The 26,584-nt window shown below is 40.2% G+C and overlaps 1 protein-coding gene across 1 annotated transcript in view; it reads right to left on the minus strand.

Moving 5' to 3' along the window:
* Positions 1–26,584, minus strand: part of LOC147062490 (sterile alpha motif domain-containing protein 10-like) — a 32,309-nt gene continuing 5,725 nt past the window's right edge. The window contains exons 2-5 of the mRNA XM_085919030.1: positions 16,572–16,756; positions 9,118–9,286; positions 5,481–5,621; positions 1–1,393 (exon numbers count right to left, since the gene is read on the minus strand). Of these exons, the coding sequence (XP_085775156.1) occupies positions 1,371–1,393; positions 5,481–5,621; positions 9,118–9,286; positions 16,572–16,756 (518 nt within the window). The 3' untranslated portion in view covers positions 1–1,370. The remainder of the gene's footprint in view (positions 1,394–5,480; positions 5,622–9,117; positions 9,287–16,571; positions 16,757–26,584) is intronic.

The raw sequence follows: 26,584 nt of genomic DNA on the forward strand, positions 1-26,584 counted from the left end.
TTTTCTTACATCTTTTTGATACTTCAACACACATCAACCATCAAGTACATCGGCAATATTACGATAAGTGTTTCCCCCCCCATTTAACAGTCTCTTGCACTTGTTACATCTGTCTATAAAGGTCCACATGGATGGAAGTTGTCTGCAGTCTTATTTTTTGAGACTTTGTCTCTGGATGAATGAGAATGTAGCACCCTCCTCATCAGCTTACACAGCTGTCTGCGTCTTGTCTAATACTGACGTCAAACGCGCTCACTCGAGTCAACTCGGGAATTTTCTATCTGTGTAGCTGTCACGGTATTACACCATTTTGAAGCTTTTTTTAAAATCACAGTGCCATGTGGGGATAGAGATGTGTAAAATACAATTGGGGTTTGTCCTTTTCTTTAACAGGGAGATGACTTCCAGTAACGTTCTTGAACAACACTGCAAGGCAGTTAAAATGCTGCCTCTACAACAGGCAAAAGCATAAACATCATTCTTCCCAGTGCACAGACTACAAAATAACGCATTTCAATGTATCTTACTTAGCCCTAACAGCTAGTCCTCATTGTGTAATTACATTTAAATTATTGCTTGATCAAGCGTAGACAACGAGATCATCACATTATACTTGCCTGCCCTTGGGATTTGTCCCATGGAAACAAGCACAAGCTTCTGTGAGAATGCACTTGCTTACACTGCATGTTATTTTACAATCCTCAAACGTGCTGTATTATAGTATCTCGCTACATAGTCAATCTAGTCTAATTCAATCACAATATAAAACGTCTGATGATAATATTTGCTATTAGTCATCCATCAGTGATCTCAAATCCTGAGAGGAAAATGTTTGTGTCAAGTTATCATATATACACACATAATTTAAACGATGGTCTCAACACCCTTTGTTTCAAACGTTAAACTTTATGTTAAAAAAAAAAAGTTAAACTTGCCAACTACAACCTTGACTACCTCACCGTTTCGATTTCAAAATAATGCTCAGTTTTAATTGAAACTGTCAAATACAATTATTGTTATCATTAACTTTGTAAAAGCAGAGATTTTGATCCAACTCTTGGAATGGATCTTGTGTACCTATCAATCCCACTAACAAGGATAGATTTGCTACTTAGACCGAAACCAGACGATTTCAGATGATCACCTTGTTATCGCTATGCTACAGTTGGTATTCCGGCCTTGAGCGAGGCTTTGTCTCTCACCCGGAGGTCTGGTAAACCAGCGTTGAATGAGAATCCAGCAGACTGGTTGGCGTGTAGTCAACAGGCTTTTCCTAGGCTTAATTCTCCGTTGCAAATGTGAAGACAGAAGCATCTATCTCCATGGAGTTTTTCTGACAGGGGCTGAGGACAAGTGGACCACACGATGAGCTAAGAGAAGTTTCCAAAGGAGGCTGAGGAGAGGAGAAAGAAAGAAAAACAGCACATAATTCGTTTGAAAAGTATCACTCGTCAAAATGCATTTTCTCTATTTCATAGGAATAAAACAGACATATGTGTGTTTTTGTGGTTTTGTTTATTTTTTTATTAGTTAATTGTTGTGCTGGAGGCTCAAACCCGAGGCAAGTTTTTCTTAAATGCTGTATGTACAATGGCCATTCAATTGAAGCAGTGTGACAAAGACTTTATTTTTGTGTCGTTACGGTCTTTATAAAGCACAATATTATCGAGTCCCGTTTTTCCTTTACTGTACAGTATACACGTCACGTCTTGTTTCAGCTCGTCCGCTCTTCTTAGATAATATGACTGTGAATACTGTTATACTAAATGTGCTGCTGCACCATTTGTGTTTAAATATGTGTTGCTTAAGGGGTTATATTATACTGATGATGATGATTATTATTATGATATATATTAAATTATCCTTGGGTGTGATTGTGAGTGGTTGTTTGTCTATGTGTGCCCTGCGACTGGCTGGCGACCATGAGGATGAAGCTGCTCGGATAATGGATGGGTGGACGGATTTTTATGATCAAATTAATCTTCCAAAATATAGCAAGAACACAATTGTTGAATCGTGAATAAAGCGGGCAGCAACTGATATTTTATTCTTATTAAACCAAGCCTTTCCCTTTTTGGTTTGTTGCTTAATACTACGCCGATTATTATGTGACAGCACGGGATAACAAGCTCACACAATGTTATAATCTACCTCTCAGAAAACTACAGATGAAACCAGACGGTTTCCCTGACAACCAGCCAACTCCCGACATCAAGCGTCATTAGGCGGTCACACTTTCTTCGAATAAACTGTCTGCATTTTCGGCTACGAGCTTCTCTCTCGTGATAGCCGACAAACACTCGCCACCTGTTTCCCGGGCACAGACAGATGCGAGTGCGGCACTCGGGTGAACCTGAGCCACGACACGCAGAGGCAGAAAAATAAAGTGGCTGGAGATATGACTGCAGGCGTGTGCAGAAACATTTCTCTGATGGGAAATCTTTTAAATGAGCTCCCAAAGGAAGATGTGGAAAGAATGCAAGATATAACCAGCCACCAAATGTGTGCTTTGATACGTCATATTCGCACCTTGTAAGTTCATATGAGTCAATCCAAAGCAAACTAACTGAATCATCTTTTTGTTATCATAATACAAACAGTCAAAGATGCAATGGGGGCGGGGTATAACAGTCATCTGGCTTTAATGACTAGTGAGGGATGGCAGATGGCTGCATACAAAGATAGACTTTGATAAAAATTTGATGTGTTGAGAAGAAAGGAGGAACTGACAATTTATTATAATGATAAACCAACAAGCAAGAGATATGAACGAGGAGGAGCTTTCAACTCCGGTTCCAACCCTTCCGCCCTACAGTCCCAAAGCAATCCAGATGTTACAGCGACCCCTGCAAAGCCGATGTCACACTGGGAGAGCTAAGAGGCTTTGGACTCTGGAAGACTCCCCTTTACCTTTCACGGCACACGTGACACAATACACCGGGCTGGAAAGCGTGGAAAGTCAAGTCTAAAAATACATGCCAGAGATTATGCTGCAAATGCGCGGGGCAATAGATTTCAAACATGAAAGGGGTGAAAGTACTGCACTGAAGGTTGAATAAGTTTATGTCCGGTACGCTCGCTTACATACATTTGCATTCTACTTTGATGCTCCGATTTAAAATTTTACACATGTGAATTCTCAGCAGTATATGGCTTCTTTAAGCGTGACCTGAAAGTTTGCTTCAAGTTTTGTTGAATAAAAAAGAAAAAAAAAAAGGGAGTGTGCTTCAACAGCTTCTGCAGACGTAACATTTTTACACACTCTTGTCATCACTGGAGGTTCAAAGGTTCATCAGTTTCCATGTCATCTTGATATCAATGTTTTATGAAGTTTCTCATCTTCTCCGTTTGCCCTTTGATGTGAAAACCAAGCATGAGATGAGTTCATTGTAGCCACATCATTCCTGTACAAAGTGTGCTTCAGAAACCATTTGATAACCCCACCATGAAAAAAAACAAACATCTTTTCACTCAGCGAAAAGTCAATTTTCTCGGTTTAACTCTCTAGGTGTTGCGTGGTGAATAACATTTGAAACTCTAATTTGCTGTCCTGTAATTAGTACGGCGGCTCAATATCGACTGCGAAACGTTATAATGGCGCTTCTCGCAAGCGCGCCTGTCACAGACTGATTAGCACATAATGGAAGGCAGAGACATGCAGCCAGTGAATAAATGTGCTGTCAGACAAAGTTTTCTCTCTGCGCACTGCTTCATTATCCTCTGATCTATCAATTTCAGCTCGTCAATTTTTCTGTCATACAGCTCAAACCCAATCGGAGCTCCGTCTTCTTATTCTGTCCTGCTGTGCGGTGTGTTCAAACTTTATTCCGCATACTGGACAAGCTCCAACACTTTTGTTTCAAAAAAAGGTAACAACTATGTACAAGCAGCAAAATATGTCCCTTGACTAAAAGTAAAATAAAACGAACACACACACTACACTTTAGTTTGCATTCCAGTCCAACGTCAACTCAAAAGCTCCCACTTAAATTTAGTTTAATTCAGATGGATACCAACATGTTTTTTTTGGGGGGGGGGAGATCAGTGAATGTAAATTCAATAAATTGTCTATTAGTTGACTGTCTGCTTCTTTCATGCAAACAAGTCAGGCCAACCGTACTTTGATTTTAATCTGAATAGCACTTTTTTACAAACTTTAATTGTCAATTATGACCAGTCACTGGAACAAATTTGTATTAGTAGCAGTCTAAAGTGAATACGTGAATCTATAATTTGATCTAAATTACAAGCATTTATTTCAAATGTTAATGTCTTACAAACACCGTGTCGTTCTGCGTGTTGTTCCTTCATCCGAAATTCTTAATCAAATGCCGCTGATTGGTTTTATTTGTTAATTATGAGACTGATTAATTGGAAAAAGCTTTGCTTTGGCTGGACATAATTTATGTCGCTTTTTCACCATGAATTCACTTATCTCAAAGTCCACTCCTGTGTGAAGTAATTTTATAGTTTAAAAAACACCCCACAACCATCAGTATTTTGAGAGCGTCATGCTGTCAAGAAATGGAATGAGATATATCAGTCTCGTGTCTAATAATCAAGAGTGACTTAATAAATCCCCATCAAGCTAAAAACACAATATACTTTTTTTTTGTTTTTATTGTTTTCTGAGTTGAAGCATTACACAGTAGCGTTTTTTGGCACGGGCTACACAAGCGGACATCCAGGACGGATTTTTTATGTCACGAGCATGAGCCCCCCCTCAAAAAAAAATAGTCTCACCCATTGAGTAATTCAGTGCATGACTACAATGGCATGACTGTAATAAAATCAATTTAAGACCTACATTTCATTTCAAATTAAAAATCCATTTCAGGGTTAAAGTTAAGTATGTCATGCCCAAACAAAATGAACAGCTAAATAACATGTTTCTATTCATGTATCATTTTTTCTGTTTTCCTTTTGCATTTATCAGTCAGGAATGTTAATTTAAATATTTGTTTGCCTGTACCGATACCCTGTTGAGGATTCTGCTCCAAAGAAAACAAAGTATGAGTTATCCCTCCTGCTCTTTTTAAATTGTGGATTAAGACAACAATGAAATGTGAGCATCCCTGATCTGCTACTACGTGTGGATTATGGGAGCATTACATTAGCAATAAAACAGTTTTCCTACGAGTGAACTGAATTGTGAGGACAAAATGTTAATGGACCGTAAAGCAACTGCAACACTCTGGAGTGAACATCAGGGTTTGCAAATGCCAGTTTTGAATAACAATGACTCGTAAAAAAAAAAAAAGTTTACTGAACCTGTCACTCCTGGGTAGGGCAGCAAATTAAATCCTGCCATCAATGAAGCACACACTGCCTCTCTTTCTATATATGTCACGGAAGGCACACCTGCTCCCAGGCTGTCAATTTCGCCAAAGCTAAATCAAATCTGACTGTTTCTTCTCAGTACAGACCACCACCCCCTGCCCCCCACCACACGCAACAAACATGATTATTTTGTTACTTACTCCGACTGAGAAGCTGAAGATTGCGGACTTCTTCTCGAACCTGAAGCTGGAGGACTTGTTGGAGGACTTCCTGTCTTAGGGTGTCCTGGACGATTCCCATCCTCTGGAGCTTCTCCCCGTTCAAACGCAGCAAGGCTCGCCCTGTCAAGAGGAGATGGGATTCTTGTTTAACATAATAGCCTTCAACAAACGGGTTCAAAGGTTAGGGCAGTCTGGAATCAATAAGAACATGACTATATTTAATAGTAGGAATTTAGGGATAGCCAGTTATTAGCATCGTGTGTTCATTGGTAAATGAATTTGTGTTCCTGCTGTCAAACGCTGTAATGCCAAATGAAGTTTAATCTGGATCTGACCCCGTTTGCACATTGGGCAGGAATTTATAGAAAAATCCACAGAAATGTTCAAACTTCATTTCATATCTGTGTCCAAATCTCATCAGATTAGGCGAGGCACAGATGGCAAAATACTAAACGCCTTGTGCGCCGGGCTTTAAACTTCACCTTGAAGTGAAAGGGCCTTGGCCTTGTCAACGACATGACGTCATCCATTCCAATATGGTGCCGTGCATTAAATGGTCGAGAGGGCGATTACTTTGGCAAATACAAGACTAGACACAAAAATGGGGACACTAGCTATTGATCAAACTTTATATTATTGCTTCATTTTCCCAGCAAAACCTCAATGTAGGACCCCCATGGGTACACTTTAAGGCGCATAGAACTTATCATTGTAAAGAAACAAATTTCACTTGACTTTTGAGGGAAACTTAAAAGCTCATAGGCATGTTTTGTAATTCAGCCTGGAGAGTCACAGCCTAATCCAAATCTACACTGCAGATTTCCAATTAGTGGTAGTAAAAGGTCTGGAATGAAGAAGGAAGCATTCGTTCTACATCGGACTTATAACAGAGCTGGCATTTAACACAGGGGAGACACTTTTTTAACAAACCATTTCCCACGGCGAGCACATTTTACAAGCAGCCTGCGTTCACGTTAACATATGAAAAAAAAGGTGCTTCAAGCGACTGACGTGCGCACCTCTCGCCACACACGCACACACACACACACACACACACACACACACACACACACACACACACACACACACACACACACACATTAATACAAGCAGGTAATGTCCTTCACTGCAGAAAGCAAAATCCATCATACCCGTCGCAGCTCCCAAATGATATAATTATAGTCATTACTCATGAAGCTCTCATCTCCATCCATCCATCCATCCATCCATCCATCCATCCATCCATCCATTTCGATTTCACGCCCCATCCTGCCCTCGCTTATGAACAAGACTCCAAGATACTTGAACTCCTCCACTCGGTGCAGGATCTCAGAATTTCCTCGAAGCTAACCGGAGGTCATTCTCCATGGCCACACCAAACTCCTCCCACACCTAGTGATCATTGACGTCACTCAGCAGAGTGGTGAAGTCTCTCCAGCACTTCTTCCATCTGTAACCCTACATGTCGCTATGAAAGGTCAGCAGACAAGAAAACAAAAGGAAAAAAACAGCAAGACTGATCAATCAGTACTTTCTCCTCCGCCCCATTTTACACCTTACAAAGAAATGGTCTTAATAGAGAGTTAGCGGTCATATTTTAAAAGATAGAATTATATGAGCACCTCATATTGATGGCCCATAGCTCTGTTTTTGGGCTTTAAAAATCATCCGCAAAGGCAAATTGAGGCCACTTTCGTCTGAGGTTCTTTTGTTTTCTATTTGCTCACAAATCGACATTGCTGCTCTGCATACAATCGCACGCTCATCCATCACAATCAAGTCAAACCTCAAATTTCCTGCTTAGACCCAGTCCATTGTTTATAACCTCCAATGCTCCTCGCAGGTAGTGTGAAGCAAACCCATTTTGTAATAAACTGACACCAATATCCTATTGATTTTCTGCGCAGTCATATTTTTTTCCTCACAAACCTTGTGCTTGCATCCACAAAAAAAACCAACCCAAGCTCTTCCAACACCCTCTCCCCCTCCTTTGTGAGCGCTTGCACCAGCTTGTCCTCGAGACACAATGCCCTTGCTATATGCGTGCATAAATGAGACAAAGCAGTCGAATGGAATTCAAATCAATTCTCCACAGACGTGCTACGGCTCTCATTAATTGCATGCAGATTGGGAAGAGCTGTCAAAAGAGGAGAAAGACAAAAACAAAAGCTGCTCAATAGAGATCACCAGTCAAAACAAATTGCATATTAACACTTCCAATGGCAAATGAGGCTTTTGCATCCAGATAGGCACTGTGAAAAGCAGAAAAATTAAGATCCTCAACTTAGCGCTAGTGGTGCTATTTACATCATTTGAAGAGATTGTATTCCTTACTGCTCACTTCTGTGCTAATCAGAATACACCTTAGCTGCCTTTACATTGATATTTTGCAAACAAGAGGTGCAGACTTTTATTGCCACGTTGAAGCTTTGTGGGTAGCGAGAGGAGCAAAAGATCGAAGTCTCTCGGCCGCTGTGAGGGTGCCGAGATCATAGATGTTGTGTTTAAAAGTGAACAAGCAGCTGCCTGTTATGGATTTGTAATGCCCAATGATGTTATTTGACATTATACTTCAATATACTGTTAGACATCACTTGAATACCAGCTGACTTCCACAAGGATTTGCAACAGCAACTTTTTTTTTTGTATCTTATCGGGGAAAAAAAAGGGACAGAGGTTTGATAAAAGGATTAAATAAAAAGCCCACTCTGAAAAATGATGTCCCAAATGTTCAAGTGCAAATTGAATGGCGACACTGATCTCCTCAGGCAGCTTGTTCCGCTGCGATGGTACGCTTACTGAGAGACATGATTACGTTTGGGTCACTGAACAAAAGATGATACCGACAGAGAATTCATCTTGGGGCCATTGCTCGGATCCGCCACCCTTCTGTGAATGCGCAAGTATGACAATTGTATTGGTACTCGCCATATGCACACATTGAGACTTTTTTTTTTTTTCTCCAAATCATGGCCAATCATTTTGAATATTTAGCTGTATTTAGATGTAATTACTGTATGTTTTTATAAAGTATGACATCTTTAAATGCTATTTTCTTAAAATATATTTATAGGAAGCCGGGAATATATGAATGGCATTTTCATTCAATTCAATTGGGAAAGAGATTTGTGGTATGAGTGTTTTGAGTTATGAGCTGTCAAGGAACAAAATACACTCATATCTCAAGGGACCACCGTAGTTTGGATTTGAAAATAACTTTTTATGACATAGCTTGACTGTTTCGTGGGAGGTATTGTTTTAATTCATAATGACGACTGACCCAAGTTTTTTTTTTTTTTCTCTCACAGCTTTCTTGACCAAAAATAGTCTGTAGTTCTTTTAGGACCACACATGAATGCCTTCTCAATCTCCTTTGCATTGAGATTCGGCTGCAAACGTGCTTCCAGTTGAGCAAGCTAAGCTGTGGAGCCACAAACCCAACTAAGCTGTGCGACCACATACCTTAAAATAAAATTTGCAAATCCAGATATGCCAAGCCCTTTATTGCACTGATTCACAACAAAGTCTGACTGCCATAGTCACGCAACGTTTCTGTCCTTTGAAATGGCGCAAGCTGTGAGTGCAATTACAGATACAGTGCATGTTAGGTGAATACCTGTGATGGCGTGATGAGAGAAGGCTTCAACATAGGTCAGGTAGTTGTGAGGACAGTGTTTCTTAAGCCACTTGCAGACGTCCTGCTGTGTCCACAGCACCACGGGTTTGGACAGACTGGACAACGTGGGGCTGGTGTGGTACACAGTGAAGGCTTCACCTGGATGCACCTGAAAAAAAAGATTCCCATTATCTGCTTCCTGTGAGATGTTTGAAGGTGTACAGAAATAGCAAGCCAGTTAAGCACATTTGTGGATGCAAGATGACTCCACAAGCAGAATTTCAAATTCTGCTTTCACAAAGAGAATGTTCACGTTGACTGATCTTTTGGTGGTGAGTAGGGCCCAGTTGTTATGTTGTTTTTTTTTTTTTAGGTCAATGCCAATTCTGATATTTGGCGGTGTAAAATTCTGATAATATTTCTGATTCTGATGACAATTGGCTGATTAATTAAAAAATATGTAATGAATTGAAAACCTTCGTTTTGGGTCCCTCAATGCTTACGACAATAAAGATATGAATTACAGGTTGAACACTTGAATGGTTTACAATACTTTGTCTTTGAGTTGACATTTGTTAACTTTATGAGAGGAAAGAAATCCATTATGTTGCTCATTTTGTACAAGAATGGCTGACTGTCACCATCTTTGTCTTATTTTGTAACACATTAAAGTCTAAGACGGAGGGGGGGGGAATATCGGACAATTTCTTGCCGATTTTAAATCAGCAGTTTGATTCATTTGGTCTGGCCCAAGTGATGAGAGTTCATAATTCATCCATTTTCTATAGCGCTCATCCCAGTGGCCTGGACTGGCCACACGAAAAAAACAAAAAAAACATTCACAGTCACACTCGCAAGCATAGGGAGCCCATGCAAACTCCACAAAGGAAGGCCAAAACCGGGATTAAAAGCTCCAAACTCAGAAATTTGAGAAAGATGTGCTAACTGCTTTTCCACTCTTCTGAGCTTTGTTTCTGAACACATTATATACATGTCTGAATTGATTATTCTCTACTTTGAAACCTAATTTACAATTTTATAAATCACTCACGTTTGCCAAGGTTGTTAACAACAATCTTCTCTGTGGAGTGTCACATTTACAAAACACTTTACAGGTACTAATTTTAGGTAGTTGTAATAATTATGTTCTTTCCTTTCTCAAGAGGCAAAATACATTTGCTGATTTAAGGTTGTTTTTTGTGGGTAGAGAAAAACATCCCACTTGCTCATGATGTTGTTTGTTCTCATTTGTACATAAAATCCATGGATTAAAATGTCCTGATTGAGCCAAGCGTGAAACAGGAGAGAAACACAGATCGGCTGCCAAAACTTCTACTCCATTGCCGAACTACATGTCATGGAGATTATTTTTGTAGACATGTTATGCAAACAAGCGCAAGCGTGCATGTACTCTTGTGGCTTCATAAAAAAATGTTGACCCATAGCCAGTTGCCGGAGCACATTTTCAATGCAGCCCATATTAGACACTGCTTGCATAGCCAGAATAATTGGGGCTGCATCTCTGGATTCAAACCAAATGCAGAAAGTTCAAGTTTTCCTGCTCCACTCATCATCATTATAATTGTTTATTATAAGTACACACATCCATCTATTTATCACCCCATCACTGACTACAATTAAGTTGTTAAAGGTTTGGAACATTCCCTATGAATGCGGACTAAGTAAGGTAAAAATTGTCTCTGTCAGATGCGAGAGTGAAAATGCAAATATGCAAATGTAGTCCCACCCAATGTTCAAATCCACAAAATGAAGATTAATCACAGTGATTATTTATAAGTGAGCGAGGTCTGCAAGTGCCTGGTACAATCTCCTGCGTGCTCCCTTGTACCTTTGCTCTAATTTTGATGGATTCATCATTGAATTTTACATCTGAAGTACAGTATTAAGTATTTGGCAGATCATTGCTGCTCACTTTTATTGGATACATCTTATGAAAGATACTGCTTCATTTCAAGGCACCTTAGGGGGGGAAAAAGTAACTCAGTTTGCCTCTTTGGATCATGAAAGCCGAGAAGATGAAAGGGGTGTCGACTACTGAATTCTTGTCTATGGATATGAATAAAATAAACTGTGCATTGACACTTGAAAAAGAAGGGTTTTATTTCATTACTTAAAATTGTGACACTGCAAAGTGGCATAAATAAAAGAATAAAGTATATTTTGTAAAAAGGCAGGCAAGAGACTTACAAAACATAATTTTAAGGTAGCGTGCATGAGTCAAAGAAGCTGGCAGAAGGCAAACAGAGTGATAGTTCTACATCATGCTCAAATTCTCAAGCCTCCACCTCCCCTCTGCTACTCTTGCGTGCCTTTATGGCCATCCATCAGTGTCTATGTCCTCTGGCCAATTCTCTTCTGATCCTGTTCACACTTTGTCGACTCCCCCACTCTTTTTCCGAGACCTAATTCTGTCCAGTGGGAGGAGCTCCCTCATTCATTACATACGGAGGGAGCGAGGGAGAAATGAGAATGAGGAATGGAAGGCCATGCTGAAACTCAATATGGAGAAGAAGTATGAGACATGGGAGGATGGCACTTATGTATATACTGCACTTATTGTCTTCCTGCTGTCTATCAAGACAGTAAGATTTTATGCGGAGAAGTTTGAGTTGATCCCACAAGTTTAAAAAGTTGACACATTCGGTTAAATTTAAGGCAAATACAATAGTTAGCAGCGATGCTGAGCCAATACGACTGGCCAAACGTTTTCTTTGTCATTGCTGTTATGTGCAAAAGCAAAATATTGTGCTATTTTTTTTTTTACCTCTACAATTTCCCCGAGAGATTTTGAGTATTTTTAACCTCCCAACAACCAATCACAGTCACACTAATCACACTAATTTTCTCAAGCTGAGCCGTGATTGGTTGTGACCTGAAACGTGGCAAGTGTGATGTCAAGTGGCAAAATGGTCCTCCCCCTGAGATGGATAAAACCAGATGCTTAAAGGTAGCTGGAATATATCCCAGTGGGTTGTTGGGACTTGGGCCTAATCATCACAAGGAACTCACAAATGAACAAAAGTGCTTGCTTGGGTTCTTAGTGTATATATAGGAAAATATTGATTCTTGTCAGGTGGCCAAGTGCATTACTAGGCGCCATTTTACCTAAATACCACATGAAAGAAAAGAAAAATTGGGAAAACTCTATATCTCCACAGTGCAGTACTATAGTTCTCAGCCTTTGCTCATGCTTTCAGCAATCATGGTCAAACAAATCTAATATATTTCGAAGCAAATCTCTGATTGCAGCTAAAAATCAAAATTGCATGATCTATTGTGCATTCGTTTTTTGATGTGTGATTGCTGCTGGGGACGCCAATTACGATTTTGCACATGTCAAATAAACTCGGTGTATCCTTGATGCTTCTTTTTGTCTCCCTCCTACCTCCATTATGTCACAAAATCGGACAATTGCCTGCTCTTTATAAATTGTATTAAAGGGTGATTTTATGAGGATTATATAGTTTCACCAAACTGGGGCTAAAATTTATGTGAGCAATTCTCCGCATCTTTTCTGCACCCCGAAAAATACTTCATAAAGAATATTTTTCCGTGTTACTGAATAGAAATGGAACATATATATGTCTACATTTATGTGAACAACAAGTGTTATCTGATTCTCCTCTGTTGCGACTGACAGTTGATCTCTGTTCAGTTCTTGCTTTTTTTAGATTCAACTTGTCTCTTCGATCCCACTGTGACAGATGATTTGATACATGAGCTTGCATATCTCATACCCTTCCCATCCTTCATTCTCATCCGCTGTTGACACCAAAGCCTCTCTGTCTCTTGCTGCTTCGGATGTCGTTCAACATGCACAGTCTTGTCTTACATACTTTCAAAAAAAATAAATAAAGGTTGTTAGGTATTTGTCAACATACGACCTCTGTTTGGTCCCTCCGGGGACACAAATAAGAATGTCTGGTAAGAGAGACTCAGTCGAGGGAAAAAGGAACAGATGGGGTTTTCACAAACTCTCGATTAAGTAGGAGTCTAGGATCAAGACATTCTGCTTATACTAAGTGGCATGAGGAAAATGAATGGACTTTTTTCTATTTTCAGTCTGTTGCCACCATGTGAAATAAATTTGCAAAGTCATGGAATAGAAATCCCCGACTAGCCTTTCTTTACCCTTGGAGTTTGAGGAAACTGCTTTACAAATGCCAATTTTCCTTGCACTTGTTTCTCCTAATAAGACAGCACATGGGTGACTGAAACTTCCTAAATTGTTCCTCTAAAAAAGCTTTTCCTCCATGCTGTGTCACACAGCATTATGGGGTCACCTAGCGAGCCCGCTCCTCGCCTCATCTGGCAAACAAGGATAGCGTAGTGTGTGTAAAAACAAATTTGGTTAGAGAAATCTGTTTGGTAGATGTCTCAATTTGGAGGCACATCTGCAGCAATGCACACACCCAATTGAATTATAACGATCCTTGCACAGTGACTTGAAATACCGTATTACCAACGGCAAGGGTTACAAAATCCGAAATTATTTGTGGGTCAATGAAACAAAAAAATGAAAAAAAAGAATCAATACAAGTTTAAATTTCTCCTGGCAGCTCCATACTCATCATTCTTTTACCGATAAATTCACACTCTCCCTTCCGTACAATCTAAATCAACTCTCTTAATCTTCTCACCTAAAACATATAACCTTGGCTGTTCCTCTGATGAGCTCATTTCTAATCCTAACCATCCTGGTGACTCTGAATGAGGTCCTCAACATCTTCCGCCACCTCCAGCTCTGCTTCCTGTTGTTTCTTCCACTGTCTCCAATTCATAAATCATGGCCGGGCCATCACTGTCATAAACTTTTCCCTGCATACAAATCGAGGCTCTTTGGTGATATATTACACCTGAAACTTTCCTGCATCTGTTCCAACCTGCTTGGATTTGTCTCTTCACCTTCTTACCACACTCACCATTACTCTAGACTGTTGACGCTCAAGTATTTAAAATCCTCCACCCTCTTTTCTTCCTGTTGCCTCACTTTTCCTCCTCTAGCACTCTAATTCACCTACATTTATTTTTTGTCTTCTGCAAATATTCATTCTTGTCCTTTCCAGCCTATGCCTCCACCTTTCTAAATGTTCCGCCATCTTATCCCTGCAGCTCACAATGTCATCTGCAAACATCATGCTCCACGGGGGAATCCAGTCTAACCTCATCGGACAGCCTATACATCACTAATGCAAAGAGCAAGGGGCTTAGAGTTGATCCCTGATGTCGTCCCACCTCCGCTTGAATCCTCATAATCGTTTGGCAAAGTTTTAAGCTGGATGCCCTGCCTGATGGAACTCGAGCCAGGGACCGGACCGGTCGACACTTTTCACTTGTCCCCCTAGTAGGACTGAATGAATATTGGTAATAATATTTTTAAATATGCAACAATTCAATTTGTTGTCTTCTTTGACAGGGTTTAAATGTATAGTTGATTGTGACAAGAAGATTGACAAAGCAATATGAAAAATCTCTCGGTCAAAAGTTTAGTGAAGTAAACGTCCTATCTATTTTTGTTGTTGCTTTTTTTTAATTACAAGTACATGGTTAACCAATTGACATTGGAGCAGCACTGCAAAATTAGCACCCGGCAAAAAGATTTTCTATCCTGCACTATAGTTCACCACCAGTTTGAGAAGCTGTTTTACCATCACACTCCGTCCACAGGTACTTTATGTGTATTGACTTTCATCAGTGCCATGGGTCAATTGTTTGTATATGAGATTGTGTATATCGAGTTGTTCTATTAACACTGTTAAATTGACCAGAAGGAATCCCAAGGTTGCACCTTAAATCCAACAATGGGCTGGTTTCACATAACTGCTCCTTCATTAGCGCTGAAGTGTGAATAAACAGTGTAATGAAGAATAATCTCATCATCACTCCCACCAGACGTGAACAGGGCACAAGTCTGCCACCGTCCGTGCATGCCCAAAGACTCTCGAAAATGCAGGCACGGGCAAAGTGTGAATGCATAAACATGCACACCTCGAGAGAGCTATTTTTAATAATGTATGAGGCGGCGTGTTGCCACGAGGAAACGATAAGCCTCATGGTATAGAGGTTTAATTATCCGTCTGCTGCGTAATCATATGGAAACAGCTTCTCACTCGTCTTTTATGAAACCTTTTCTAGTTGTTAAAGCTGAGGGCCTACTCATGAATTATTAAACAAACCTGCAGAGAATGTGTACATCTCACAGCCTCCCGGCCGCAAGTGTTTTTAAGGCCGGTGGGAATATTCCATTGGGCTATGGGCGCTCTTTCATGTTAGCAGCTGGACCAGGAAAAGGAGTCGGTGGTGTCATGTGCTGTTTTGACTCAAACAAGGAGCGGAATGCTTTGAATAGTTTTCTTTTTACACCTTGTTATGTCCCTCCATGGTGCCACCGAGGAGATTCCAATTGCCGATGACTGCCGAAAACACAAACTCGAGGATATATACTATAAAAGACATAATTGTCGCACTAGAGCGAACGAGGTCTGTATATCTGAGCGTGTTTACATCACAAGCGGTGAAGCTCTCCTCTCATGAGTTTTTTTTTTCAGGTGAGAACAGAGAAACAATGAACCCTTCTGCCAGCTTCGAGATTCGATGCGTCGCTAACCCCGAGCGAGGGATGGACGTCCTCTGACACTAACAGACGCTGGACATATAGAATACAATCACTGGGTCAGAACAACTTGATGTATCTGCTTCACACAGATACTATGAATGCAGAATTTATGAGCTAAAAGTGAATATGTGACATTAATCATGAATCTGCAGAAACTATTTTCTTCATTAAAACCCATTTAAACAAGGACTGTGTTGAGTCATCAAGTAGAATTTGTGTTAGCCTGAATTACGTTTTTCAAAAGATCAAGATAATATGTCAAATATAATCTGTTCAACGGTATTTTGGCACATCATATTTGCAGTGTATAGAGAGACAAAGACCGTATCATTGATCTTGAGCAATTTGGTTGAAGGTAGCACATGCCCAATGATAAAACATGGCAATGGAGAGTGTCCTTCTTCCATTATGTGTGGTGCGAGGCACAGGAAGTGTATTGCTGCCTCCAGGCAGGAGGAAACAACGTTGTGAGCAACCTTTGCAAACGGAAATTTCTACTTGCACCTCCGGCAATAACGACAGATTTGTTATCACTTGGGACTCTAAAAACACAAAAGTCACTTCTCAATAGATCTGTTGCGTCCTTTTGATGTAAGATCAGCAGCAGGAAAGAAGTAAGTATAGGGAAAAGCAGTGAGCTGAACCTTTTAATCAATTAATTATTTACAAAAGAACGGGTGAATCTTAATTACTTTCAATTTTATTTTACTCATGAACATGCCCTTGATCAGACCAGCCGGGCGATAGTATTTCAAAAGACAAAAATTGAGTTATCATAGTTTAATCTAACAAAACGATTTGGCCTTCGCCTTAGTACCTGGATGCCCTCTGTGCCGGGCTGCTGCAGCAGTTTGACGGTACGCGTGTGAGCTGTCTTCTGGCAACGGCCGTCATGCCAGGTCAAGTTGCTGCCCCCGGACCGACGCGGCAGTTGGTAGCTCAGCTCTTCAGCCGACAACGTATGCTCCAGGGAGGCGCGGCAAAAGCTGAAGCTGGACGCCGCTGAGAGGAGATATAAGTCGAGAGAGGGAAGTAGCACACGGTGTTTTACACAGGTCATTTCATACAATTCAATTTCAATTGGTCGTACGATCCATTTCCCCATCGACATTCATCTCCACAAAAAAAAAAGGAACCAACTGAGCTGCAAGTTGTCAAAAAGATATTTCAAAGAAAAATAAGTCAACCAGCCATCTAACAACAAAGGAGCTCCAATTTTTCCGAGTATTTTCAGAGTATTTCTCGACATATCATTAATACCTGACGTGTGTTATCACAACTCAGCGGTTTCTTCAGTCAGCAGCTGAAACAAGACAAAGCTCGCTTTGCCATGATGCTGGCAAAAAAAAAAAAAAAAAAAGATGAAAACATGACAAACAGCCTGCAGGAAGTGCTGATATGATTGCCTCGTATTTACTACTATCTATGTACTACTGCTTTTGTAACTTCATCTGCTTTTTTTCCTTGTTTCCCTGTGGAATGTTTCTCTGGCTTTTTGTAACTGGCAGGTCTTTTGGGTGGTCGGGACAAACTCGTGTAATTACTGCCAGTCAGACTGCGATGGAAGAAACAGGAGAGGGAACGTGGGGAGCTAAAGCGCCCTGCAAGCCTAAAAACCTGCCAATCGAAGAGAAAAAGACAAAAGAACCAGACAAAGCAAGACAGACAAGAGTGCGAGATGAGCATCATTTCATCTCCGTTCCACTCATGTCTCATTCGCTGCCCTTTCATCAGACCTTATGAGCTCCAGAAGTCATAAAATGAAGATAAAGCACTCGCACCGCAAGCTATCATAGACTTGTTGTTCTTAACCTCGTAGAAGAGGTTACAGACAATTTCAAGAAAAATCCATAGTTGTCAACTGCCCTCTGAGTAAAATTCTGATTGTTAAATTAGACTCCATCAAATCATGTAGTTGGGCATATCGTTTCTAATAAACCAACTTTGAGTCAAGACATCCATTTTACATTAGAAAAATGTCACAGCTCACCACCAAACAAACATGTCGTATTGTTATATAGCTTTCTGTACGTTTGGAAACACTAATTACTAAAACCTGTTAATTAAACTGTGGTTGACAATGTGAGGAAAGTGGTGTATCACAAAACATATTAATAATGAGAATGTGAATTTTAACGTACCCTACAAATATTTGCACTCTGACCTTTAAACCCACAAGCACCTAAGAAGACTTATTTGAGCAAAAGTTTTGAAGAAAAGGGGTTGGAAATATCAACCTGCAACAAACATAGTGGACCAGGTAGGTGGACCGGGGCCAAATCTGGCACCTGGTCCTGTCGCTTGGCCAGGACTACAATGGAAGTCAAGCGTTGCCAGTCATATCTCAGAGGTGATTAGCGTCTTCACTGGTCAGCATCACGAGTCATCTGTCACCTTTCTGTCTCAACACTCAGTACTTGATTAGCTTGGACAACTGCCAAATATACTTTGTCCTATTTGTCACTAACTGATGTTGAATTATTTCCCCCTACCCTTGACAAGAAGCCTTTAACAACTTCCCAAAGGGAAACGTGAAATGAAAAATGGTTGTCGGACGAAAGGAGGCAGGAAGAATGATAAAGAAGTCTATTATTTAGCAAAGAATAAAAAAGGCGTCTGCAGACTTATTTCCCGGTGTGGGGTGGACCGAAAGGGCTCTAGCTGAATCCATGATAAATTAACACAACATTTGACAATAGATGGAGATGCATTTTTTTAAAGCTTAGCACAAAACAGAAGAACAGAGCAAGAAACACAGTTGAAGGTAAGAAGCCTCAAATTAAAGGACAAAGTCATATACAAGGTGTTGGCGCATGTGCGCGTGCGTGCATATGTGTGAGTGCTGGGATGCGTGCGGTGTGCAGACAGACGGTAGAGAGGTCAAAGCATCTCCACCCAGTGAAGTGTGACCTCATATCATTTTTTCATGGCAGCACAAGCGTACTCTATCTACTGTGCAGAGCGGCAGGTAAATCTCAAAGGTATTTCTTCACAAAAGGTAATTAAGCAATTTGGCACAGCATTGGGGAAGGTCGTTCCGAGGCAAATCCCCACACTCGATTAACATTACTCATTTGACTCCAGAAGAGAACATTTACCTCGGTCGGTACAGTTTTTGTTGGATTTTTGTAGATCCTTGCCATCGGCTAGAGTTGTATAACGTACTTGGTGGAGGAGTGCAATGGTATATTTTAGCGCAATATTAGCATCAGCATCGCATATTCAACTCACACATTAAAATTTCTATTTGTAGAAATCACAGTCATCCTTATTCAAATGTGATGGAAAAGTGGGCGAAACTTCATCACAAGGTGATTTCATGCCCGCAGAATATGTTAAAGCAGACTAGGAAATGATGGTACCGGCAGAGAAATCGTGTCAACTACCAACAAGTCGGTGGTACATCTGCAAATGATTAGCATGTGTTTGAGCTTTAATATGTCGGAGGTATAGCGGAGGGTTATCTGTGATGCCTCTGCTTTTCAATACCTTGGCAAAAAGCCCAGGAATGAGCCATGAAATTACTCAATTTCAAGAACGTGCTTGGGGATAAATATAAAACCCAGAAGCTGGGCTTTTTACCCATGATGCATTGCAGTCCATTATCCACTCTGACACGAGACAATGTTGCGGAGGCTGGGTCTGAGGTTTACTTTTCACAAGCTATCACGATCACTTGGCTAGGCATGTATGGGCATACACAATGCAGGCTGATAGAAGATAACAACACACCAACTCTCATCAGGACAAAGGCGAGGAAATGCCAACTAAATCTGTATATGAAAGCGTGTGTTAGTCAAAACTGGCAGGCTCATGCATATGTGAATATGACTCACAAAGACAGCATGGAGACTCCGATAGCCACGCATCTGGATGATTCTTTTCTGCTTTGGTTCGGACCACAGGGTCTGAATGAAGCAGTAGATGGATTCTGTATTTACACTGCAGGCAATTGTGGCTCGGAATGTACTGCAGGGTTGAGAGCTCAGGTGGATTCAGCTTTTCTCTTATGATTCTTATGGACAACCACACCCTGAGAGAATTCAGCATCAGAATACCAAATAACTCCCTGTTGAGCTGGGGTCTGATGATCCCCAAAAAAATACACAAAACCCTAATAATATATATATATATATATATATATATATATATATATATATATATATATATATATATATATATATATATATATATATATATATATATATATATATATATATATACATATATATATATATATGAATCTTAATTACTTTCAATTTTATTTTACTCATGAACATGCCCTTGATCAGACCAGCCGGGCGATAGTATTTCAAAAGACAAAAATGGAGTTATATATATATACATATATATATGCCTACAACACTAAATAATAATGTATTATTATTTTGGGAGTCATAAGCATTACAATGCATACAAATGGTGGTCTGCCCTTGAGTAATCAAACAACCTGAATAATTCAATAACAAAGAAAGTTTGAAGCAAAATCTCAGCAACATTGTGTCGGTCAGGGTAACGTAGTGCAGTTGGTTGTATAGTTCTGATGTACATTATTGATGTGTAACAAAACAAGTTTCTTATTTTCCAGTTTGAAACTTATAAAACTTGGAAAAAATATACAAAGTCATGTGTGGGAATAAATTTAAATTGACTGATCTGCTGATCCCTAAATTGGACCACTCTCTTTGTGAATAAAGTGCTGTTTAGCAAAAACATTTAAGAACACAGTTCTAGTCAGCATTTAAAGCATACACAATTATTCACTACATCAATTCAATCATCAAGATCTCAACTATTTGACCAAAACATGACAAGTTAGAGCACAAATACCTTCAGCTAGAGCTTGCCAAGTATCCAACATACTCAGTTTGGTGAACAATGTGAAATCAACAATTGACACGACTTTCCTTCAGCTAGAGCTTGCCAGGTATCCAACACACTCAGTTTGGTGAACATTGAGAATCCGACAATTTATACGATCATGTCATTTAGTCGAGTCCAAAGCAGTTGATCGTTATGGGTGGAGCTTAAACTTGCAGGAAAGAAGTGACTGTTTCCATGGACTTTTCTTCCAAAGGGTTTGTCACATGTGGCCTACTATAAATCAATGGAGCGCTGATGCTGTGGCTTGCTGAGTGAATAGCATACAGTGGGGCGCACCGATCAATAAAATATTGAGCGTCCTTAGCCGATGCCCACCACGCCATTGATGTATACGTGTCACGGACCTCGTGACAAATGAAAAAAAAAATGTCTGAGTGATGTAGCGTGGCTGAAATAGCTGCCAGTAAATACGGCTAAATGTATCAACGCACACACACACACGCACAAACACACACAAACACACACAAACACACTGGCTATCGATCATAGAGTGGTTTGAAAACAAAGACGGGAATAAATGAGAGTTTGTTGATGAACTGCTCAGCGCCTTACCAGCATTCACACAGAGAGAGTTGGAAGGAATATTAAAATAGCTTTGCATAAAAGTGTGTTATACAGCAAGAATTTTTATTCCTATTTAGCCCGTAAATGCCATACACTCACTCATCAATTAAGGGTTAGGGTTAGGGTTAGGGTTAGGGTTAGGGTTAGGGTTAGGGTTAGGGTTAGGGATACAGATGTTAGTGCACTACTGCTGAGACAGGTGAGTGGACAAAGGCACTCACATGGGGAAAAAAATACTGCATGTTTTCCTGCAAACTATTCAAGAATGTTTTACAAACCAGGTCAAAGATAGACTGTCATGATCCTGTTTCGGCTTCCTTGCCACCTTATGTTACAATTTCCATGAAGAGTGTTTGAAAGTTGAATCACACCTAGTGGTAATGTTTAGGAATTGAACCCCCAACCTCAGAATTGGTAGATGGTGAGCCACACCACGCAAAATCATACAATCCAACATGCAACCCAAAGCATGTCAATTGGGTGACTAACCAAATGAGTGAGTGTGAATGGATTTTTATTTCCTTTGCTGAGTCAATGCTTTGTTTCATTTTTAGATAGCACACCATCATTATTCTTTTATTGTTATTCTTTTCTTAACCCTTAGAGATCAGGATTATAGCAGCGTAACATGACAAGATATATGACAAGAAGAATAAATGCTTGATAACTAATGTGAATGAAGGGTAGCAGGAGAAGTATTTAACTAACCACCAAGACTTTCTGTGTCTTTGAACTTCTGAATTTCCATAGCCGAACACCAGCTTTGCCTCCTTATCTGGCCAGTTCAATCAGATAGACAAGCACCACCTCGCCCCACTCACACGTCCTGAAGTCCCAAATGTCAGGTTATAAAAGAGACAGCTTGAGGAAAAAAAAAAATGGACAGTTTAAGAAGGAATAGATAAAGCAATTCAACCTGGATTGGAGTGTTTCTGCACACTCGGAGACGAGTACACACATCAATAGATGCAAAGTGCTGAAAGGAGCTTCTTTTTCAAGGCCAAACGATCCAGAGGGAACGTCTGTTCTCCACGTCTGTACTCCACACACACACACACACACACACACACACACACACACACACACACACACGAGTGAGATATCTCTGGGAGATCAGCTATCGTTTAATTAAGTCTTTGCGTGAATTTGGTGGCAAACATCACTTCATTAAAAGTGAATATTGAAAAATAAAAGTGAATTTAGATGATTTTGAGATCCCCCTCCCCAAATGATTTTCTATTTGCATTGTAGTCACGTGAGTGTTGAGTGTTTTATTCTCATAGAGGTCGCTACGGCTTCTTCTTCTACTGCTATTTCCGGTATATTTTGTCAATCTACGCATGTCAGAATTATTTGTTCCGCCCGAAGTGTGACGCAGGAACACTCAAGTCTTAATTGGATCAATAGTTTTAGTGTCAATGAATACAGTAAAACTGATCAAAATGTTAACCCGAACTCTGATTGGATTGAAGATGTTTTGTCCATGTCAACATTGCCAATAATATTTTTCAGCACAGAACAGTGTTCCTAAACTTTTTATGTGACACAGCGTAGTTTCGCATCAAGACATGTCTCAACCGACTGGCATAGAAAATAGGGAAAGATTATTATCGACAAATATGATTATCTGAGCCGATATGTGGCATTGTGATATTGGCTTCTGCTTTTTTAGGGGGGGGCTGATGAGATTATTTTAAGATTGCGTAAACCTCAGGATAGTATTCATTTAAATTTTCAGTTAACTTTCTAAGAGAGATGCTGGGGCACTACCCGGACTTACATTTTGTTTGAACTTCAAATAAAGTGAAAAATTCATCTCTTCAAATAAAGTGAAATATTAACCTCTATCGTATTCCATTTCCTTGTTTTTTTTTATTTTATATAGGCATTTAAATGTTTCACAACTCATCCAATATATGCAATTAGGATCACTTTTTTTGCTACAGGAATCCCTGCAGTGTGAATGCATGAATAAAATTGATTTATACTTTGTGCATGTGTGTGAGTATTTATGGATCCTTCAAAGCACCAGTGACCTGAAATGTGGCGCGAGAACGTAACACTGAGTTGACAGCATATAGTCCGTCCCCTGTAACTCTGACTGACAGCTCTGTGACCTCGGGTGACCTCCCCCAACAACATTTTGGTCATGCAGTGGCTTTAACAGCTGTCATTTCCAGCAAAATCCAACAACGGGAACTCAATAGGCACGGGCTGATAACCGCTTTCAGGATTAACCCTGGTTTTCAAAAGTCACGCTTTCAATAACCGCTAATACCATCTGTAATTGGTAATGAGTTCTTTTTTTAGGGTATTTATAAGTACTGCAAAATATTATTGGCTGAAAAGAGTGGCCTCTTTGAAGTTAATTACCTCCAATTAACTTTTTCTTGCTTTCTTTTGAGTAGTCGCGCACGAATGAGGAGGGGGGAATGGCGGAAGATTTTGTCGACCATGGTCGCTCGACGGCAAACTTTAAAAATGACAGACAGCGCTGACGGAAATAGATTCTCAATCTGTCACTGAGTGTCTCGTGTGTTGTTATACATACTAGTATATAACAGCTTTGCTTGAGTAGACTGTATTGACAGTATGTGTACAGTAGATGGCGGAATGTACCAACTAAGAAAGAGAAGAAGAAAGAAGAAAGCAGACCTACAGAATCCTCTGATTTCAGCCCCCCCGTTTATGAAGTCCTTTATGAAAGCAGAGTGATTAGTTTTTGTATTTAATCAAAATAAGGCATTTGCAACATGTATTTTGAAAGAAATTGACTGAACCAGAAATGTTAACAGTTTCAAAAAGGTTTATCAATCCCTCTTATGTGATTGGTCCTCGTTGTTAATGCAAAATAAAATTGCATCCAGCGATTATTCAATGAATCAATGGTAAATTATTTGAAAAGTATTGGATAGCGACAGTTCTAAATGCATTTTTTATTATTTGAAAAATTTGACTTGGTCTCCATCTTTAGGGTGAAGGCATATTATCGCTGTTATATATGGTTTACGTCTTGAACTGTGATTAAAATGGAGCAGAAAATGAGCTAAAAAAGGCTTTGGGGAATTCATGTGAACACATTTTTTAAATTGAGATGGCAAAACAATTGCAGTGACAGGTTTGTTTGTGTGTGTGAGAGAGAGAGAGACAGAGAGAGAGAGAGAGAGAGAGGCATAGATAGAGAGAGAGAGACAGAGAGAGAGAGACAGAGAGAGACACAGAGAGACAAACAGAGAGAGAGAGAGAGAGAGAGAGAGAGAGAGAGAGAGAGAGGCGGGGGGGGGGCGAGAGAGAGCAATTAGTTCTGTCGATTAAAGAAAATCACTTTTGATGGGCATTGAAACAACACACTCTCCCATCCTCAACTGCAAAGCTGGCACAGACATTTGATAGTCTGTTGACACAATTGAGAGGCCATTTGAGCTGCGGGCGCAAGGACAGTCAAAGCAGCATTTCCGCTATTCATCACTGCCACACTCACAGCGGAAGGAAGTGTCAGGACGACTTGAAAAAAAGGTTAGCAGTAGGCAGTTTGAAAGATACTTCTAAAGTCCCTCACACACCCATCCACCAACACATATCAAGTTGTTAAGCTTGCGAGAGGCAATTGCCATTGCTTTTCAAGTGCATGAATGTGACTTGTGCTCCCTGAGTCATGAGAACTGAAGCTGAGGCCAATAGCCATTTGGTTTAATGGGCAATCTGCAGCACAGACTGCAGTGACCCCCCAGCACTTAGTGGCAGTAGAAGGCCAACCTATTAACAAAGAGTGGGAAGCTGCAAGCGTACCCTATCACACCAGGCCACACTTAATTAGACTGTTTGATTAGCAGACTCTAATGAAAAGATTGCAAATGGAGGGAAGCGGTGGATGCCGACTGCTCTCCTTGAAACTTGTAGACTGAAAGTCATCTGGCCAACGATGAGGCTGAGGACATATTGTGTTTGGGGCTTTCGTGTTCTCAGGACAGATGGTGACTGTGAGGTGGAAGCGATGAAACCCATTAAAAGAAAAAGGTAAACTGAGTCAATATGAGAGGCGTTTGTTTATCAATTCTTAAAACCTAAGCCTCATTAGTGTGGGTTTCCTGAAGGCTTAAGTAAGACTGAAGTTTCCATTTTGATTATCTCCAATACAGTAAACCACCCTCCACTGCCAGGGTTATGTTCCAGAACACCCCAGCAACAAGTATAAATTTAAGAAGTTTCAGTTTTCGTTGTTTATTTTGTCTCCTCAGACAAAACCTTTTGTTTCGTTTATAGCTTTGCAGGTTGTGCCATGACAGGAGTAATCGGCCATAGATGTTCACAACGTTTGACTCCTATTTGTAACGAATGGGGTAAAGTGTGAAGTGACGTATGCCTTATAACAGCCATTTCAATTTACATTTAAATATACATGAGAATTACACGGGCTTATTTAACCGCATAGCTTTGCCTTAATGAAGTCAGGTTATCTTAATGCAAAATGTCATAGATGTTTTAATGAAGTGCATCTTGTCAAAACCCTTTAGAATGAAAGCTATTTGAACACAAACGGTAGAGCAACAAGTGTAGACAGACAAAAAAAATCACAGCCTTTATTTTTTGTGAGTAAAAATGCAATTCCCGCAGCTTCAGGAGTCAGTCATCTTTTGTGTGTCTGTCTGTAAAGTCAGAGTCAACGGTGTAGTTCGTTAAGATTAGAATCCTCACATGATGTTACCTAATTAGTCATCAATCCCTTCGAAATGATGGCATCTTTCTGTTACTATCGTATTCATTTACCATCGTACCGACACCTATTCAGATTTTCTCCTGTCTCCCCAATTAAAGGGGAGGAATTGGATACGGACCTACGAGCACTCTAATTTAGAAAGAAGGGGCCGGGGGGGGGGGGGGGGGGGGGGTCGGACGGGTGTGAATTGGCGGAGCCGTTGATGCAGGCCCTGGATACGAGTAGTGAGGCCTTGTCATTTGAGGAAATATTGGAGGATGCCAAGGTTAGCGGCGAGGTCAGACTGGATGAGACCATTGAAGCGTGACCACAGGAATCCAAAATTCAGCGTGTGCACTGGTGCCAATCCGCTGCTGATTTTTATTGAATGCTGCTCTACTCCACCTCATCATTCCCTTGAAGGCCTAAGCATGTAGATATTTATCTACTGATTGATTTATTCATCTATCGTGGCACAGGTCAGAGAGACTCTTAATAAATGTATTCCTTCCATTACGAGGTATTTTTGATGGCAATACAGCAGGGCTTAATAATAATAAAGAGAAATACGGATGTGAGTTTAAGTCGTTCCATAACCAGTCTCACAATTTAGTGTTTTAAATCATACTATCAAATCAATACTATGAATGAAATGAATGAATGAAAAATAACTTTGCATTTTTTTT

The sequence above is a fragment of the Syngnathus leptorhynchus genome, chromosome 1 (genome assembly GCF_054491065.1).
Source record: "Syngnathus leptorhynchus isolate UIUO chromosome 1, UIUO_Slep, whole genome shotgun sequence".
NCBI lineage: Eukaryota > Metazoa > Chordata > Actinopteri > Syngnathiformes > Syngnathidae > Syngnathus > Syngnathus leptorhynchus.